This window comes from Trypanosoma rangeli (genome assembly GCF_003719475.1).
Source record: "Trypanosoma rangeli strain AM80 chromosome Unknown Tra_15.4_contig_00041, whole genome shotgun sequence".
NCBI lineage: Eukaryota > Euglenozoa > Kinetoplastea > Trypanosomatida > Trypanosomatidae > Trypanosoma > Trypanosoma rangeli.
This window is the reverse complement of record NW_021705786.1, coordinates 9,311-24,493: the sequence shown is the minus strand read 5'-3', so window position 1 is coordinate 24,493 and position 15,183 is coordinate 9,311. Positions and strand designations below refer to the sequence as shown.

The 15,183-nt window shown below is 53.5% G+C and overlaps 5 protein-coding genes across 5 annotated transcripts, besides 10 other annotated features; all 5 read left to right on the top strand.

The window, feature by feature from the left end:
* Positions 1 to 152: 152 nt before the first annotated feature.
* Positions 153 to 189: a microsatellite.
* A 157-nt stretch (positions 190 to 346) lies between these two features.
* On the top strand, positions 347 to 1,774 carry TraAM80_01914 (putative epsilon tubulin; the record flags this gene model as incomplete). Its single annotated transcript, XM_029378939.1, has 1 exon — positions 347 to 1,774. The coding sequence occupies one exon, from the start codon at positions 347 to 349 to the stop codon at positions 1,772 to 1,774; it is 1,428 nt and encodes a 475-aa protein (XP_029241168.1).
* Positions 1,775 to 1,842: 68 nt separating this feature from the next.
* Positions 1,843 to 1,869: a microsatellite.
* A 365-nt stretch (positions 1,870 to 2,234) lies between these two features.
* TraAM80_01913 (dynein arm light chain) lies at positions 2,235 to 3,074 on the top strand (the record flags this gene model as incomplete). Its single annotated transcript, XM_029378938.1, has 1 exon — positions 2,235 to 3,074. The coding sequence occupies one exon, from the start codon at positions 2,235 to 2,237 to the stop codon at positions 3,072 to 3,074; it is 840 nt and encodes a 279-aa protein (XP_029241167.1).
* Positions 3,075 to 3,255: 181 nt separating this feature from the next.
* Positions 3,256 to 3,292: a microsatellite.
* Positions 3,293 to 3,515: 223 nt separating this feature from the next.
* Positions 3,516 to 3,549: a microsatellite.
* A 93-nt stretch (positions 3,550 to 3,642) lies between these two features.
* Positions 3,643 to 3,677: a microsatellite.
* Positions 3,678 to 3,827: 150 nt separating this feature from the next.
* TraAM80_01912 (uncharacterized protein) lies at positions 3,828 to 5,810 on the top strand (the record flags this gene model as incomplete). Its single annotated transcript, XM_029378937.1, has 1 exon — positions 3,828 to 5,810. The coding sequence occupies one exon, from the start codon at positions 3,828 to 3,830 to the stop codon at positions 5,808 to 5,810; it is 1,983 nt and encodes a 660-aa protein (XP_029241166.1).
* A 1,255-nt stretch (positions 5,811 to 7,065) lies between these two features.
* Positions 7,066 to 7,098: a microsatellite.
* A 155-nt stretch (positions 7,099 to 7,253) lies between these two features.
* On the top strand, positions 7,254 to 12,962 carry TraAM80_01911 (putative kinesin; the record flags this gene model as incomplete). The annotated part of the gene is made up of 1 exon (XM_029378936.1): positions 7,254 to 12,962. One exon carries the CDS (start codon positions 7,254 to 7,256, stop codon positions 12,960 to 12,962), a length of 5,709 nt encoding a protein of 1,902 aa, XP_029241165.1.
* Positions 12,963 to 12,996: 34 nt separating this feature from the next.
* Positions 12,997 to 13,030: a microsatellite.
* Positions 13,031 to 13,196: 166 nt separating this feature from the next.
* Positions 13,197 to 13,233: a microsatellite.
* A 109-nt stretch (positions 13,234 to 13,342) lies between these two features.
* Positions 13,343 to 13,373: a microsatellite.
* Positions 13,374 to 13,911: 538 nt separating this feature from the next.
* Positions 13,912 to 13,978: a microsatellite.
* Positions 13,979 to 14,701: 723 nt separating this feature from the next.
* TraAM80_01910 (large subunit ribosomal protein L9e) lies at positions 14,702 to 15,181 on the top strand (the record flags this gene model as incomplete). Its single annotated transcript, XM_029378935.1, has 1 exon — positions 14,702 to 15,181. A coding segment is annotated over one exon (480 nt), but the record flags the coding sequence as incomplete, so codon positions are not given.
* Between the last annotated feature and the right edge of the window lie 2 nt (positions 15,182 to 15,183).

Genomic DNA, 15,183 nt, shown 5'->3' with positions numbered 1-15,183 from the left:
ATCATGCACGTATGTGTTGAATTTCCTTTTTTGTGAACCACTCCTTCTTCTTCCTTCTTTCTTTGTGCACGCGGAAACAGTTCCATTCTTTTGTGGACTTTATTTCGTGCGGGAAGTGAGGGTAGCGTGTCGTGCAACAGAGCAGGGACCTCCCCACCCACCCACCCACACACCCACACACACACACACGAAGAGAGAAGCCAATAATAACACTATTATTTTTCCTTTTCAAAGAAAAAGGCAAATCATAGAAGTAGAGAAAGAGAGTGAAGGGAAAAGAGTGGCGGTGTTTAGTGATATTTTATTGTTGTTGCTGTTTTTTTTGCTGGTGTGAGTGAGACGGGAGATGCCGCGCGAGATCGTGTCCATTCAAGTCGGCCAGTGTGGCAACCAGATTGGTCTCAAGTGGTGGGATGTCATGCTGCAGGAGCAGAAGGCCAACCCGCAGTACCCTGACGCCCGCGACGCACTTTTTATCTCGGGGCCTGTGGGAAGAGATGAAAGCACAACACTGAGGGCACGTTGTGTCGCGATTGACATGGAGGAGGGCGTGCTGCGCTCCATGTTGCGTGGACCGCTGCAGAACCTCTTTGATGCCACTTTTTTTGTCTCCGACGTGGGTGGGGCGGGAAACAACTGGGCAGTAGGACACATGGAATACGGCGACAAATATATTGATAGCATTTCAGAGTCGGTTCGGGGGCAGGTTGAGCGCTGTGACAGCATTCAGTCTTTTCTTGTGATGCACTCGCTGAGCGGCGGCACCGGTTCCGGTTTAGGCACACGTGTGCTGGGGATGCTTGAGGACGAGTTTCCACACATTTTTCGTATCTGTCCTGTGGTGATGCCGGGAACGGTGGATGACGTGGTGACGGCGCCGTACAACACCGCCTTTGCCCTTCGCGAGCTCATTGAGCACGCAGATGCGGTGCTGCCGTTAGACAATGACGCTCTCGCCCGCATGGCGGATACCGCACTGGGGCGCAAGACTGTAACTAATGCAGCCGGGGAAGTGGTACGTGGCGGGGTGCCGGATGTCCACAGTTACAGCGTGGCGCAGCCGACCATGACAAAGTTGCCTTATGACTCCATGAACGCGCTTGTAGCACATTTGCTAAGTAACCTGACGTGTGCGATGCGGTTCCCTGGTCCGCTGAACATGGATATCAATGAAATTACTACAAACCTCGTCCCCTATCCACGACTCCTATTTTTCACGTCCGCCGTTGCTCCACTTAACGTTGCGCGATATTCAGCGGCTGCCGGACCGCGTTCTGTGGATTTGCTGCTTAAGGCCTGCTTGGAGAAGGACCACCAGTTTGTCGATGTCTCCGAGGGTACGCAGTCTGCGCTAACACGGGACGCGGGCACCTGCCTGGCCACAGCCCTCATTGCCCGTGGGCCGCAGATTACTGTGGGTGACTTGGCCCGTAATATTCCACGCATTCGCGCGAGGCAAAAGTTGGTATACTGGAACGAGGAGGGATTCAAAACAGCTCTCTGCAGTGTGAGTCCCTTGGGACACCGGGATTCCGTGCTGATGCTCTCCAATCATTGCTCCATTGCGCAGAAATTACAGAAAATCTACGAACGTTTTATGCGGTTGTATAATGTTCGCTCTCACGTGCACCACTACGAACGATTTCTTGAGTTATCGTACTTTGATGCCTCCGCAGAGATCCTTTCGACGACGGTGGATGATTACAACTTTTTGAACACCGTGGAGCCCCCGGCGAATGTACCGCGCAGCATGCGGGAGTTAGTGTACTACTAGCGCCGACGGGTTCGGCCTGGCATGGTCGGTGGCGGAGAATGGCAAGCGTCTGTGAGGTGGATCTGTTGCCGCCGCTCCCCCCCCCCCCCCCCCCCTTCCCGTCCTTCCGTCCTTCAACGGATGCGTGTTGCTTCGAACCGTGGAGGCCTTGTGTCTATGTGGGTTTCGGTATACCTCTTTTTCTACTCTGTGGGGTGACTAGTCGCTCAGGTATATTTGTCCCCATGTGTGGTGTCATACGTGCAAGCGTGTCTATGGTTGTGCAATGGAGCGGGTGGCATTCACGCTGTGTGCTGCGGTATCGCTCATGCATCTTTCTCCTTCCTTAATTATTTTTGCAGCCTGTTTTAGAGGGTAGACTTGTGCCGCCGCAGAAAACAAAACAAGGAAGAAAAAAAAAACATTGGAAGTAGCAGCCACAGCTGCAGGCGCGGATTGAGGGTTAAAGAAGGAAGGGACGATGACGGCACGCGCAGTCACCGAACTCGTGTTGCAGCAGGCCGCTGGGGTGACAACAGCAGGAGGTGTGGCGTCGCTGGAGGCGACGGATGCCGGTAGGCGCAAGTACGTTTTTGTTGATGGACCTGCGAACCCCGACGTGGCTCTCATTCGGTACGATATCCCGTTTGCGTTGTCCGATCCCAAACGCTCGCTTAAGCTCCGCCAACGCCTCAGGGTTCCTCTCGACAAGCGCCCCGTCGACCCCAACGTGCGTATCGTGATTGACTCCTTCATCACCCCACGTGCGTGGCGTGACGAGGCTGGGGTGCTGTGGGTGCAGCACGGGAGTCCGTACCCCGTCTCCCGCACCGAAACCGTTGAGACCCACAATAAACTTCGCCGTCGCATGAAGGAGCTGGGGGTCCAGCGCTGCACCATCTCTCCCCAGCGCTCCCTGCTGCTGGCGGAGTGCTTCTTAGAAGTTATTCGCCAGGTGACCGCGGAGTGCTGGGAGCGGGGACTGCTGTTGCTCAAAATTCACACCGAGCGCACGGCCGCCCAGACGGCGCACCGGGAATTGTTTGAGTCTCGTGTCGGACACGCCTTTCGCTTGGCACTCAAGGGCGAGAAAGACACGAGTCGGGTACAGCAGGACATTGAAACTCTGAAGCGGCGTGCGGAGGAGTTGACTGAGGAGGAAAAATTCCTGCGGCAACAGTGTGACGAAATTTCTGCCAAGGGGGAGGAGCAGATGCTGATATTAGAAAAGTTGCATGGGGACGAAATAGCGGCCATCAAGAAGGAGGGGGTGCACAAACGCAACCAACTGGAGCAGATGATTGCGTTGCCTACAATCTAAAGCGGGGAGGCAATGAAAAAGGAGGTGGTATGTTTCGTTTTTGCTGCACATGTGTGTGTTCCACTGTTTTCCTGACTCTTGCTACCTCAACGACTCTTTTTCCCTATCTTCGTTGCCTCCGAGGCACACGATGGTGTGCAACACAGGAAGGAAGGAAAGAAAGTTTGTGTCTGCCCCTGTGGGAGGAGGAGGAGGAGAAAATGGAGGAAGGTGGTAGGGACGCTGCTCTCTTCTATTGACGTCTTCTCTCCTGTCTGCGTGCGTCCCGTGTGCACTCGAGATCCTTCAAAATGTACAGAGCAAAGATAAAAAAAAAAGCCTGCAGGAGAGACGATGGGGTTACTTTTTTTTCTTTTTTACTGCTGCTTTGTCTTTGCCTCTCCACTACTCTCCCTGTTGTGCTGCTGGTGGAATGCATCCCAGCGGTGGTGATGATTATTGTGTGTGTATGGTATGTACGTATGTGTATGTAAGTGAGGCTGCACGAAGGCATCATGAACTTTTTTTGTTCTTGGTTTTTGTCGTTTGGTCGTGTCTTTTTCTAGGTTCATCCCCTTTGGGATTGCCTTGTGTGTGTGTGTGTGTGTGTGTTTGTTTGTTTGTCCTCTGCACCTGTGGAAAGTAGACTACGTGTTCCGCCTCTCTTGAGCTTGGCGGGGTCCAAGTGTAGTAGTGAACAGTAGAACGCCTGTAGTACGAGGCGAAGCTGCAGTATTTCACCAGCGAAATACGGGTGGAGGTGGTGGGGACGACATGCTGTATGCGCAGCGCAAGAGACGACAGCAGCTGGCGGGAAAAATTGGGCACAACGAAGAGGAGTATGAAGTTGATCCTCAGCCGGTTGTGGTTGTGCAGCACGTCTACGGGGCCCGACGGTTTCCGTCGCGACGACCCGACGTGAACCCCATTTCGTGGCAATTGGCACAGCAGCACCCGTCTTTCCAGCAGCAGCAGCTGCAGCAATATTCACAGCTGCAGCAACAGCAACAGCAATATCCACAGCTGCAGCAACAGCAATATCCACAGCTGCAGAAACGCCAATATCAAGAAACACTGCAGCAAAGGAAGCCGTGGTTTGCGCCGAATGTGATCTCCGCTGCACCACCCGCGAAACTCCTGCCATTGCAAGGCAATATCAACTTCCAAAGGAATGACGTGTTTCCGCAGCCCATTCAGTTTCCCTCTGCGCTTTCTACGCTCGGCACGACGCCCGTTTTGTCGCGTCCCGCAGTTGTGGAAAGGTCTCCACGGCGATTTCGTCCACTTGATGCGGTGGGTCTCGTTTCTACGCCGCAGCTTGCGCCATATCCTTCCACCGCCGTGCCGTGTAGCGACCTACCCACATTTTTACCACCAACATCACTGCCACCTCTCTCGGTGTCTCCATCAATGCCGCAAAGGCCCTTGTTGCATGTCGTTTCGCCACCGCGCGACCATCAGACCTATTTCAATAGAAATCCTTCTAGTCAAACGTGCAAGGGCAACAATGACGAGCAAGGGCCAAGGTTGCGGCCGGCGCGGGGCTCCGTCACCCCGTATCCGCAGGAGGACGATGAGATGATTGCGCGTAGATGGGCGAGAGAGCAAGCCATACAAGTTCAGGAGGAAAACGTGCGCCTGTGTGAAGAGCGACGGCTTCGACAGGAGCGGGAGAGGCAGTTAGTGAGAGAGGAGGAACGACAGCAGGAGGAGCTGGCGCGACTGGAGCGGATGCAGCTAGCTGAAAAGGAGCGGTTGGACATTGAGCGCGAGCAGGAGGAGGCGATGGAGAGGTTGACGGGCCGAAAAAGAGTGCGTTTGATGGGAAAGAGCAGCGAGACGCAGTTGCAGGAGGATCTTTCGAAACTGATAAAAGAAAAGAAGAAGCGAAAGGCGCAGGAAGCTGAATTGCTGGCAGAAGCTGAGGGAAAGAACACTGGGCGGACTTCGGCTGGAGCGCGGCCTGGAACTGGCGGCAGTAGGGGGTCGAACCCCTTAGCGGTTTCCTCGGAGAAGGAGGAGGCGGAATTGCCTCGTCAGTTTTATGTGCCGCAGGCCCCACCATTTACGGATCTGTCAAAAAGTGGGCCCGCCGCGAATGTGTCGGCTGCACTCTTCCCACCTCCTCCACCCTTTTCACTCAATCCATCGCTCTTTGATGCTGCATCCTACGATCCCGCGGTGTCCGCTGTCTCCTCGCAGGTGAACGTACCTGCGTGGTCAGCACCGGTCCTATCCACACCACACCAACTGAGCCCCTTGCATGGAGCCGTTCACTACGACGCCCAGCTACGCGACATGATAACCAATCATTTGGATATTCAGCGCACCTTAGAATCTGAGGTGCGACGTAGTCAAGGTGCTGCGGCACCTATGCCGCCGTCAACAGCGTGCCCCACCACAGTGCCACCGTCAGCGCATTTGCCTGCCCCACACCTTCATGGGCAACCCCGGCCGCTTAACGCGTTGCCGGTACAGAATGGCTGGACTGCAGCGGGAGCAAACATTATAGGCGGCAGTAATGAGACTCCTCCTGGCGGGTTTTTCCCCATGTCCGAGGTGTCTCCGATGATGCTGCCGGGAATTTTGAAAACTCCGCGTGAGCAGGCTACCCACATCACATTATTGGGTGTGAGTCCACCCAATCACGCGGTGAGGTCGAGAGCAAGCAGTGATGTGGAGGTTCCGCACTTTGGCGGAGAGAAACTTGATGAGCTTTCCGCAGAACCCTCCCGCTTTGTCGGTGCGCCGCAGTGACCGGTGTGTCACGGTTTTCTCACGTGGAAAGGGCAAAGTGCAAGAAGAAAATAATTTGTCGTGGTGAAAGCCCCACTTTTCTCTTTTGCCCTGGTTCCCCCTTTTTTCTCTCATTGATTACGTACCAACAGCTGTGCAGCTGCAATGGATTTGTAAACAATATTACAGCTACAGTATGTACATGACTTTTTTTTTCTCTATAAGTGCAGTTGTAGATCACGAAAACGAACTGTGTGAATGCTGCGACCATGAATGGTGAACGGCAGTGATGGGTGGAACTGTCATGTGCCTATTTACTGTGCTAAATGACAGCAATGAGGAGGAAGTAATATGTAGCCCTCTTTTCTACGCGGACATGTTTGATTTTTTTTTTTTTTTAAGGGTTAGAGAGAGAGAGTGCGTGTAGGTATGCTGTACGTTGGTGTGTATTTTCGACTTGTCTGTATTTAATGTTTGATTGCTTGATACAGTCCTCATTTTATCTCACTTTTTGTTTTTTGTTTGTTTGAGTATTGTTCTCGCTCCTTCTTATCCTTGGTATGCGTTGCACAAATTGATTGTGTGTAATATGTATAACCCTGGAACCCTCAGTGATCTCTTATCTCTCCAGTGAATGCGTCCAGTTTATATTTCATACTCCGCCCTCCGCCTTCTCCTTTGTTTTTGGTCCAGTGCATGTAAACATGCTACAAGTGTGTGTGTGTCTCCGTTGCACGTTGCCTTCACTCACTCATCCACTTATTTGGCCTCCTCTTACTTGCTCTCTCACTTGCTAACGCGCTTTGGTATCTGAAGGAAAGTTCACCAGAAGACTGTGGGCGCTTACGCTCCTTCAGTTCTTCCATCGACGCTCAGTGACTTCCCCCTGCACGTGTGGCCATTCAACCATTACGGTAGGTGATAACCCACGCAAACGTGAAGAAACAAAATACAAACAAAGAAGACCCAAAGACGGCGCGGCGTGTATAAACTGGGCAAGTCACTGGCACCCAATACACACATACACACACGAGAAAAAAGGAAGAAAAAGAGGGAGGGACGTGAAGCCCACTGCGCTTCTCAGTCCTTCTCGCTGAAAATTAATTCCGTGGCCGTTGCCTCTTGGGGTCCGTCAGTGTGATCGCCACCTTCCCACCCACCCATCCCTTTCTGTACGTGTTAAGTTATTGGCGTGCGCACGCACACACAACTGTGTGCGCTTCATTTCTGGAAACAGTCACGGGACGCAGGGTTAAGATTAGAGTGGGCGAAAGCTAGAATAAGAAAAGAAAAAGATTAAAAACAACAAGACGCTCTTGGAAGAGGAGGGCGGTTGTCTGTTTGTTTTTGCGAAGAGTAGTTTATTGTGTTCACCGGCGTAAGCATCATCATCCTCACCAACATTAGCGGCAGCAGCCAAGAGGAAGAGGAGGAAAACCGGCTCTAGACAGTTTGACGGTTGTCATGACGCATGACTACCCAGATGACGGGCACATCTTTGTCTGCGTGCGCGTTCGTGATGTCGCCACAGTGCCAGGCATGGCCGTGAATAACTCCACCATGCAACGCTCAGCGCGGAACAATATTCGGGATGCCCAGCGCATTTGTGTCTCCACACTCGAGAACTTTGTTGTGTTGCATGACCCAAGGTCCATTGATGACGCAGCAAGCGTGGCACGGGACGCAGATGGCCTGGTGCAGCTTCTCACCGCCCGTAGCAGTGGAGGTAAGGTGAATAACCCTGCAAGGCGGTTTCTGACTTCAACAGCCACCGCAAGCTACTTTGAGTACGACAAGTGCCTCACCTCCATGGATGCGGAGTCTATGCTGCAGATGCCGTTGATCCGTGACAGTGACTTCATTCGTCCTCCGGGGTACGGCACACAGGAGGACGTGTATCTCTCCACAGCGGTGCATGCGGTAAATGCGGCAGTGGAGGGCATCAACTCGTGCGTTTTTGCGTACGGTCAGACGGGAAGCGGCAAGACGTTCACATTGTTTGGCGACACCACATGCCTTCGTCATGACCCGGGCGTGGTGCCACGCACGATTGACGATCTTTTCCAGCGCTTGGAGGGCATCCGCCGAGGCTATCAGGACGACAGCGCCACGGAGTACTCCTACCGCGTTCAGCTCTCCTTCTTTGAGATCTACCACAATGAGGTTTACTGCCTTTTCTCTCGCAAGGGACCGCTACGTGTGTCTTTTCTGCGCGACACGTTTCGAAAGGAGGAGACGATGACCATTCACGATCTCCAGCAGCAGACGGTGGCGTCGGCGGAGAAGGCGTACCCGCTGCTGGAGCTGGGCCTGCGCCGCCGGCAGACGGGGGAGACGGGGATGAATGCGCGCAGCAGCCGCAGCCACGCTGTGCTTCAGGTCCGCGTCACCCAGTGGCGCACCAACCGCATCACAAAGGAGTCTGTGGAGTTGAATGCGACGCTCAACCTCGTCGACCTCGCCGGCAGTGAACGGCAAAAAACAGCCAAGACGGACGGAAAGAGTCGCGACGAGGGTATTCAAATCAATCAGTCACTCGCCACTTTGGCGCGGGTCATTAATGAAATTTCCCACGGGGCGAAGTACGTTAACTACCGCGATTCATTGCTGACGATGGTGTTGAAGGATAATTTGGGCGGCAACAGCAAAACGTTTATGATTGCCACCATTGCCCCTGTTTCGTTTTGTTATCAAGAGTCATGCGCCACACTTCAGTACGCGAGGGATGTACGTAAGATACGTAACCGCCCCACGGTTAACAGGACATTCCAAACACGCTCCAATTTGCTGGAACTAAATGCACGACTCAGAGAGGAAAATACACAGCTGAAACATCATGTTGAGTTTTTAATGAGGAAATTTAACACGAATGCCAATGATGTGGCGGAAGATGCTGCGGACGATGCCCCCCAGTTAGCGAAGGCAGCTAGTGTGGCGCGAGGGTGCATCGCTGTACCACCGAAGCAGGGCAGTGTGAGTGCCGCAACGGAAGCTGTCATTGCCGCCCCCGCGGTTGGCGCCGTACCGTTGGTTGTCACGGCACACCGAAAGTACACCAGCGTGGCTGGCATCGGTGGCTCCTGTCTGGAAGGTGGCTGCATTGGCGTCACGTCACTCACGAAGGAGGTCACGCAATTTCGCCTCACTGACATGATGCACCCTGCACAGATCTTAGAGGTCCAGCCGCAGCAGGGTGAAGGGTGGTCCCAGCAGAAGCGGGACTATGGTACCATTGAATTTGAGCTAGTCTCGCAGCGGTCGTGCGAGCGGCGGTATTGGATACGGCATATTCCACCGGATGGCACGAATGCAGCCTCAGACGATGCGGTGGAGTGTCAAGTCAACGGTCTCAAACTAAATAGCGGGGACCGCCGACAGCTACAGCATGGGGATGTTGTGAGCGTCTTTCTTGACAACGTCGGCGAGGATGCAGAGCAGGATTTGTTAACATTTCACTACGTGGACACCAGCTGTCTCGCACGCGGCGGCAGAGCGGACATGAGAGTCACAACAGGTGATCTAAGGGTCTCAATTTCCCTTTCAGATGGGCAGTCGCAGGAAAGTGGGGACGTGGAGCAGCTGCTGCGCGAAAAGGCCAAGCTGCTTGAGATGTGCCAGGAACAAGCCATAACGATTGAATACCAATGCCAACGTGAGGCCGAGTCACGGTTACGGATGGCGTCAATGGCATCAGTCCACCGCCGTGAAAGGGACCTCTCATCTTCACCCAGCCCTGTCAAGCCATTGGACATTGTAGAGATGGATGCCCCCCTCGTCACACCTCAGCAGGTCCACGCGGCGGCCCGTGCCTTTCACCGTAATTCTTTTTCACCGTCTCTTCGTCATGAATACAGCGTCAACCCCCACCGCTTTGAAGACTGTGTAGAGGAGAACCAAATGCTCTACAAAGATCTACTGAAACATAATGCCGAATATGAGGAACTTGAACGTCGTCTGGCAGAGTTAGATAGGGATACGCCTCCAAAACAAAACCCGCTGACATTGGCAACTTTGACGACTCGCGCCCTGAAGAACTCATCGGCCATGGTGATGTCCTCCCTCTCGGCTGAGTTAAGTGTGAGCGGCACTGAGGAGAATGTGAGCCCAGGTGCACCAGTCATGGGTGTGGTGACTGGGGCGGAACAGGATCTTGCCCTCACCACGCACCAAGACGGTTCTACCAAAGAGAAAAGACCAGCTGTAGTGAAGGTGGAAAATGCGCCTACAGCAGATGAGATTCTGCTAAAGCACCGCAAAGATTCCGAGTTGGATGGGATGGGCAAGATGCAAGTCTACTTTTCAACCTCTGAAGGAGTGCGGGAGCGATACCACGCAGCCAAGCGTGAGCGTGTACTCTGCGAGCGTATTTGGGCACTTGAACAGACTCTGGAGGACCTGCGTGAGGAGCTCAACCTTATGGAGAGTAAGCTACGTATTGCGCAGGACGCGAACACAGAGCACGAACTGTACCGGGCGCAGATGGAGGATGAGTTGAAGGAGGTTGCAGAAGCTTTTTCAGACACCACAAAGGAGAATGCCACTCTGCAGCGGGAGATCAATTCACTGGAAACGTTCCTTGGCAATGCGGAAGATGCACTTGCGGAGATGAGCACTATTAATGAGGCGGAACTTGATAAACGCCTCGCACACATGACGGAAGAGAACCGAGCGCTGAAGCGGCTTGCTCACATGTGGAAACGACGTGCCATGCAACGTCTTGCCCTCAGGTTCAGTGACGTCAAGAGCAGCGACAAGGACGACGTCGGAGGCGAAGAGGCAGGAATTATGAGTGGCCAAGTGCCGTGGGATGAACTGCGGGTGGAGAGCAATGTGGCACGAGCCAAGAAACTCCTTGGCAAGCATGAATCAACAGTCGCTGCGGTGGATGCGATAGACCGCTTTGAAAAGGAAACCGCCTTTGAATCGGTCGTAGCTCTTGAGAAAATAACAGCGGGGCTTGAGAATGAAAACCTGCGCTTTATGGAAGAGATTAGGGCGTACGAGGCGCAGGTGCAAGGATACAAGGACCTCGTGGAACGCCTTCGCACGGAAAAGGAAGAACTTGAGAAGGTGGGGGATAAGGAGAATAACCTGAATCTGACAGTTGATGAAATGGAGAGGATCAAGGCGCAGTATACGGAGAAGTGTGAGATGCTCGCCGTGGCGGAGCAGCAGTGCGCAGAGGCTGTCGAGGCGTTACATGCGGCGAAGCAGAGGAAGACAGCTGTAAAGAAAAAAACTGTGAACAACACTGACTTATTGCTGCAGGAGCATCGGCGTTTTATTGAAAAGCAGGAGGCAGAGTGCAACAAGCTTTCTACTGCGCTTGCGTCGAAGGACAATGAGTTACGCACGGTCCTGGCATTTGTGCGAGATCGCGTCGCGCTGGAAGGAATTGAGGGCTTCAGAGACGTGGGCAAGTTGCGCGATCGCATTGAGGGGTTGCTCGCGGCAGCCATGGAGGGTTACGAAGGGGGCAACGGATACTCCGTGTTCCCACCGGACTTCCGTTTCCCTGATGAAGTGACGGCGCTGATTCGTGTCTGCCTGCGCATCATAATGGATCGCCTCAAGATTGAGTTGTACGTCCTTAATCGCCAGCGCCTGCATAAGTTTGGCCTTTTGGTGGCTGCCGTGCAACTGCGACCGGAGGCACAGTTTCGCACTTTTATGCATGAACTGCGCCAGGTGGTGGCAGAGATTGCTGGCAAGGCGCAGCGCATTGGCGGCAAATGGCCCGTGGAGGAAAGTGACGTGTTGTCCGGCCTCATAGATCATCGCCGCCGGCGCGCCGGTAACGCACTCGACGGCCTGCTTATTTGGTACGACCACTGGGATCTCTCCGCCAAGGCTGAGCACGCCAGCTACATGGAGCTCATTCGCAACATGGAGCGTGTTATGCAACTGGCACGGATGGCTCGACAGGAAAGTCCTGTCAATACCAACGCAACTTCCACTCTTCGACTTGTACTACCTGGGAAGAATGGCTCCTCCGACACTGCGTATATGCCCACAGTCAGCAATGATACCAGCGTCACAGAGAGCTGTCGTATTCTTGAGAAGCTGTCAGACAAAACAAAACGTAGCAATCTTGCACGTGTGCTAAAGGAGAACACAGCTGCCCTTACTTTTAATACGATTCAACGCAGTCAAACCTACGCGCGGGTAGGGTTGTCTCCACGTTGGAGTGAGACGGACACAATGACTCTTGAACGTTCCACCACCACCACCCTCACCCCACTGCGAAGCGCAACACAGCGACTATCGCAACGCAAGTCATCTGCAGATAAGGGTGCAGCCATCGCGGGGAGCAAGTTTGGACGACGTGCGACGGCGTTAGTGGTACCTGCTTCCGACAATGATGTCGCCTTTGTGGCAAGCTCAGCGATGGCCCGAAGTGGTTCTGCCCTTAACTTTGGTCGTAACACGAGCGCAGTGAATATTTCCGATCCGTGGCACCCAAAACCGGCGGCGAGGGTCGCGTGCTTCGCGCGTGCAAAGACGGATGTGCCGAGCTTCGCCGCCCTGGCAGAGCTGTGCAACCCCAAACAAAGCCCCACCCCAACCCCGTGTCACTCGGCAAAAGTGGAGAGTGCCGTGTCAAGCAAGAGAAAGAGGCCTGCCGCTGCAGCGCCGCCGGGCCATTCGTTCCGTCGTACCCGTACCACACTGTTTACCCGCACAAATACGACGGGTGCATCGCAGTTAAGCAGCCGCATCACTGGGAGGCGGTCTTCGGAAGGATTGTCCACGCGCACCAGTGGTGGAGGACATTTGAACTCTCCGAAGCCCTCCATCCCGGCGTCGGCATTGTCGAGGTCGTTCTACGACCCGTATGTGTTAAAAAATCTGCGGCAGCGAAGCACCAGCGAGGGCAACCAGGGGCAGAAGCCGCTCGCAAAGCTCACAAGGAGCAAACTGACGGCAGGTTCAACGATGCCACCGCTATCTTTCCCTGTGGCCCTCTCGCGGACGCCGAGCACACTGAATAGAACACCGATGCGCTTTTCAGGGAAGGGGGCTCGCACCGTAGGTGAAAGTACTGCCGCCGATACTCCGTTTTCTTTGAAGTCCGTCACGTCACACACATCCGCACGGACATCATTGGGGCAACAGCCACAGCTAGATCACCCTGTAGTCCCGCCACTGCATTTAAAAAGCCTGTCTATGTGAGTAACGCGGTAGGCGGAAGCTGAGTGAGGCCTCGTTTTTTCGTTTTTTTTTTTGTTGTTGTTGTTTGTGTGTGAGATAAAAAGAGAAAGATTTTTTTTTTTTTCTCCAGCGTGTTTGGATTTTCCTCCCTCGCCCCTTCAGTGGTTTCCGCTCCACCGGCTGCATGTCAGCGGTGAGGTGGTAGGGATGGAGGGGCGCGTCATGCCTCAGTCTACTCCCGGGCCAACAATTTAGAAAAACAAAACAAAACAAAAACAAAAACAAAAAAAAATGACTTGGAACGAATGGTGGCGGCGTAGAAGGTGCGTGAGTATGCGAAGGAGGAAAGAGGAAGGTTAGGAGGGGGCGTGGGACTGCTACCGCGGTCGTCCCCACCCTCACTCACTCTCCCACTGCCTCTCTCTCTCCCTCGTCTTGCCTAGACACTCGCGCACGCGCCACCTGTACTATGCCAATTTATTTATTTGTTTGACCTCCCTCCGTGCTTCAACGATAGAGTGTGCCAAATACAGGGCTGATTGTACCCGGGTTTGACTTTATTCCCTGCGGCGATGATGAAAAGTGATGGCGATGGTACGTGGGTGCAGAATGAAATCAAACGTCAAAAATAAGAAGAGACCTTCAAAAAAACAAAACACATACACACAAAATGAGGGAAATTGGAGCCCGGAGGTGTTTTTTTTTTTCTGCACTCGCACAGGTGGGTGAAAGAAGCATTTTTTCTTCTGTCTTCCACGACTGCACCGCGTTTGTCCTTGTTTTTGTGTTTCCCTCCTTTGACTCCCCAGTGGCAATGCCGTCTTTCTTTTCGCTGACTTCCTCCCCCGCCCCACCCACCTACAAGTCACTCCACCCGCACCCCGCATGCCTCCCTCCAGAGCAGCGGCGGTGCCGGCATCGAAGTGACAGGCAAGCCACCAAGAAAAGGAGGGTGGTGGATAGATACATATTGTTTTGTTGTTGTTGTTGTTGTTGTGTGTGTGTGTGTGTGTTTGCTCTCTTGTCGTTTTTATTGTGCACATATGATTGAGCAAGAGACTCCACGAGCGGAGAGCAACAGGCAGAAGAATAGACAAGGAAACCCACAGAGAAGAAGAAGCAGTAATAGAAGAAACAAAAAAACAAAAAGGTAAAAGCTTCCGCTGATATTATTCTGTCTCTGTGCGTGTTTGCACCATCAACCCCAGCTTCCCTTCTCGCACCCATCGTCGCCATCGCCACCCATCATTTTATATTTTTTTTGCCCACAGCGGCGGCCAGTTGGAGTTGTTGACTTTCCACTTTTTTGTTCTTCCGTAGATGCCTTTTGGCTTTTCTTACATCTAAGAGGGGTGAATAAAGTCGCGGTTTTTGTTCTTGTTGATTACATAAGTGCGCGACTGCGTGGTAGAGTTCATTGCGGCTGCGTCGGTGTGTACGTGTCTGCCGACTACAGTACGATGCCCTTGTGGTTTGCGTGCGACCGCGTGTGTGTAAATCTTCTACTTTGTCTTTCTATGTATCTGTTGCATCCCGCACCCCTCTTCTTGCCGTGGACGTTCCACTTTTCTTCTTTTTGTGCGTTGCGGCGTGTCCTTGCTGGCTCCTGCGTGCCTCCAACATTCACGCACACAGACGAAGGACACAGGGAATAAGAAGAGGGTCCAGGGCACTTTACTTTGCCTATCCTCCCACACTTTACGCACAGACGAAGCAGAACCCACACGGGTGAAAGTAAGTGAGTCAGTGCACGCGCAGGCATGAAGATCAGGGCGCAGGATCGCATCACTTTCCCGGAGGGCGTTGAGGTGTCCGTAAAGGACCGCGTCGTCACCGTCAAGGGTAAGCGCGGCACACTCACAAAGGACCTCCGTCACCTGCAGCTGGACTTCCGTGTGAACAAGAAGTTCCGCACCTTCACCGCCGTCCGTTGGTTTGGCACAAAGATCAATAACTCCACCATCAACACGGCACTGTCGCACGTGCGCAACATGTTCACGGGTGTGACAAAGGGCTTCCGCTTCAAGATTCGATTTGCCTACGCGCACTTTCCCATCTCCGTCTCTGTGGAGAATCAGCTTGTGGAGATCCGCAACTTCCTTGGGGAGAAACGTGTTCGCCGGCAGCTCATATCCGATAGCGTCAAGGTCTACCGCACAGACCCCTCCATTGTGAAGGACGAACTTGTGCTGGAGGGCAATGACCTGGAGGAAGTCTCGCGCGAGGCCGCCGTGATGCATCA